Here is a 3,580-nt window from a genome sequence, read left to right on the forward strand (position 1 = left end):
TGTTATAATTTTTGTATTAACTTAAAGTGAAATGTATTAATTATAGTTATCTATGATTATATAGTTTTATTTTTGAAATACAAAAAATTAAGAGCAAAATAGGAAAACAGAATCATCTTGATAATTATTTAAAGTTTTGACTTCATATATAGTATAGATATTGATATATAAAGCATATATAGAACATCAAGACTTTAATTTTTTTTAACAATCGACATATAAAAATATGATACATCAATAATAACTAAAATTTATTATAAAATAATAATAATATAAATAAGATGTATTAAAGTAATAAAAAAAATATAAATATATAAAATGTTTAATTGTGAAACAAATTTACAAATATGTTGATATTCATGAGGTAGTCATTAGGACACATGTCCACAACTATAAAATATTTTCAATATATGAATCTATATAAATTAGTAAAAAAATGTAATATAATGTATCGACAGTGCGTAAAGATTTATACAGGTTAAATATATTATTTAAAATTTATTTATGTTACTTTTTAATTGAGAGTAAATAATAATTGAAAATAGATGATAAATAATATATTAATAGTAAATATATCTTTTTTTATTGTTAAAATTCCTTCGAGATGATTCAATTTGATTGGCGTCACGTCCTTCTCATCCAACGAGAAAAGAATTAAAAACTTAATAAAAGCGGATATAATTAATACCTTGAAACATTCAAAGCCTCTGCCTTCATAATTACCTATATTATGTCACGGCCAGCAAGCCAGCTTGTCGTTTTTTCTCTCTCATGCTAGTTTTAACTTTTTAAGAGTAAACTATGATCAAGTACATTGTATCTGAAATTATATAATTCATCACTTCATTTTAAATCTCTACACAAAATATTTATAGATACATTAGAGAAATATATCCCTTAATAATAAGTATAACTATGATGATAATATAATTTAGTTAAACAAAATATAATATATTATAAATAAAAATTTAAATCTAAATAGTATAAGAGTTAATATTTTTTTCATTTATTCAAAATAATTTAAGAATTATTTAAATAATATCTCCTTAAATTGTTAATGTATTTTTCATAATGAATCAAAAAATAATAAAAAATATTGTTTAAAATATTACATTTATATCTTATATATGACTACTAAATATATTGTATATATACAACTAATATTAGTGTAACTTACTCCCGATTTCAATTTAATAATAATGAGTGCACATTTTTATATTAATTAATAATTAAAAATACTTTATTTGAGATTAGAGTAAATACTTTACTAAATTTTCTGTGTCCGCCATTTTTGTCTTCATAAAAACTGGAAAATTCAAACCAGTCATAAAAAAATATTTAATATTGGTCAAATTAATTATTTTAAATTTTATAATTATTTTTGGTAACACTGACTATACGGACATTTTTTCTAACGAATATTTTTTCCAACGGATACTTTTTCATCTACAAGATTTGAAACCGGATTCTTACTTAAGGGGAATCAAATAGGTACCAGTTGAACTAATGTCCGTCATTAATCACATATTCTTTGAATATGTAGAACCAAAATCATATGCACAAAAAATTATATAAAAGAACGTGATATTCATATTTAACAAGATATTCATTTCTCCCATTTCGCCGTTTCTTCCTCATCCCTGTTAAGATTCCCTTCTCTCATTCTTATCTCTTCCTCGTCACCACTCATTCCCTTTTATCATTATCAACACGGTACAATTTCTTTTTCTTTTTTCTTACAAAAACATAAATATATAATCTTTCACGTTTCTCAACACTCGTTGAAGAAAGTAAATTCACTTTTTTTTTTTCCTAATCCGCATAGTTTTCTATTTATTTATATATGCTATTTATTCCCTTCTCGCTTCTAAACAACTTCAACTTTTCTATTATTCCTTGGAATTATTTTTCTCTGATTCCAAACAGGTTTAAGATTTAGTGTTCTTTTTTCTTTACCTTGTAGCGAAGATTCGAACATGGCGGAAGAGCACCGTTGCCAACAAGCACCAGAAGGTCACAGACTCTGTGCCAATAACTGCGGTTTCTTCGGTAGCCCAGCCACCATGAATCTCTGCTCCAAATGCTTCCGACAAATTCAATCCAACGAACAAGAACAAGCCAAAACCAAATCCACTATCCAATCCGCTCTATCCTCCTCCGCCGCCACAACCACCACCGTTGAATCTCTCCTGGTAACCGTCGATTCCATTCCTCAATCGCAGGTATTGAATTCCCCGAAGATCGAACCATCCGATTCAGTTTCCGCGTCCGTACTATCCGGTTCGACCGGACCGGTTGTTGTTCCGGTTCAATCGAACCGTTGTGCGACGTGCAGAAAGCGCGTGGGTCTCACCGGGTTCAAGTGCAAGTGTGGGGTTACCTTTTGTGGGGCCCACAGGTATCCAGAGAAGCACGCGTGTGGGTTTGATTTCAAGGCGATGGGGCGAGAGGAAATAGCGCGTGCGAATCCTGTTATCAAAGCTGAGAAGCTCGACAAGATTTAATCTCCGCCGTTTGTTTCTTTCGTTTGATCTGAACCGTCCAACGTGATGATGTTCGACATGTATAAAATTTATGTTATGACTTGGCATTCGAGAAGTGAAATTTGAATAAGTCATATTTATGTGGCTTTGCTTTGTATAAATGAAAATTGGATTTTCTTTTGATGTTGATGTTTAATGTCGTAACCACCACATCATGTCATTTATCTTTTATTTTCACAATAACATCTTTTGCTTTGTATAAACGAAAATTTGATTTTCTTTTGAATAAGTCATTTGTGTGACATGAAGTTAACCGGTTGAATGTCAGGTTCTCAAATTTGTATATAAATTTTTATATTATTACTTAATAGATATTAAATTAATGTCCTAACTGATTAGGATCATGGAACATGTCACGTTCTCACGAATTATGGGTTTGTGAAACACTTAAGTTCGTGTTTGTTGTGCTGAAGTCGCAAAATTATTGTGCTTTTGTTGAAAGGTAATTGTGATAGATTTCGTAACAAAGAAAATTGCGATGGATTTGGATTTTTCGCTCATAGAACTTAGAAGTCTTATATAAATAAAAGGGAGAAGGGGATAGGGGTTTAAACTTTGAGTTGTATTGGATCATCAATGTGAGTGACGACATTCTCCTTAGCTGATTACTAATTCAACAATTTTGTTGACTTATGTATGACAGGTTTGATTCGGCTCCCTTTAAACCTATTTCTACTCATCCCAAGGGTGACTTGGGATGGGTTAAGCATGTCTCACCCATCCCTAAACATTAATCGAATCAATTTTTGAACCTGAATTTGTTCATAATTGGGATGCCTGAGGGACGAGTCCAAAATAAGACGGGTCAAAATGACAAAAAGATAAACGTATATTTTTTCCTCAAATCTTAAAGCATGCACAATCAAAATTATCACAATCTCTATATAAACTCAACTAAACTAAAATCTGCATCTCACATGCATCAGTATATAAACTATAAACCATAAATTGCATCATTCAAAATAAAAACTATCACAATCACATGACCGGAAATTATAGAAGACATTGAAAATTTCAGAACAATTTAAACTGTCATG

General features: G+C 29.9%; 1 protein-coding gene across 1 annotated transcript; it reads left to right on the forward strand.

Annotated features, from left to right (window-relative positions):
- LOC109333656 (zinc finger A20 and AN1 domain-containing stress-associated protein 4-like) lies at nucleotides 1,844-2,669 on the forward strand. The gene has a single exon (XM_019569188.1). It carries the CDS (start codon nucleotides 1,977-1,979, stop codon nucleotides 2,502-2,504), a length of 528 nt encoding a protein of 175 aa, XP_019424733.1. The 5' UTR covers nucleotides 1,844-1,976; the 3' UTR covers nucleotides 2,505-2,669.

This window comes from Lupinus angustifolius, chromosome LG19, assembly GCF_001865875.1.
Source record: "Lupinus angustifolius cultivar Tanjil chromosome LG19, LupAngTanjil_v1.0, whole genome shotgun sequence".
NCBI classification, from domain to species: domain Eukaryota; kingdom Viridiplantae; phylum Streptophyta; class Magnoliopsida; order Fabales; family Fabaceae; genus Lupinus; species Lupinus angustifolius.

Coding starts and splice junctions, on each gene's coding strand:
- LOC109333656 (XM_019569188.1), top strand. CDS start 1,977: ATGGCGGAAGAGCACCGTTGCCAACAAGCACCAGAAGGTCACAGACTC.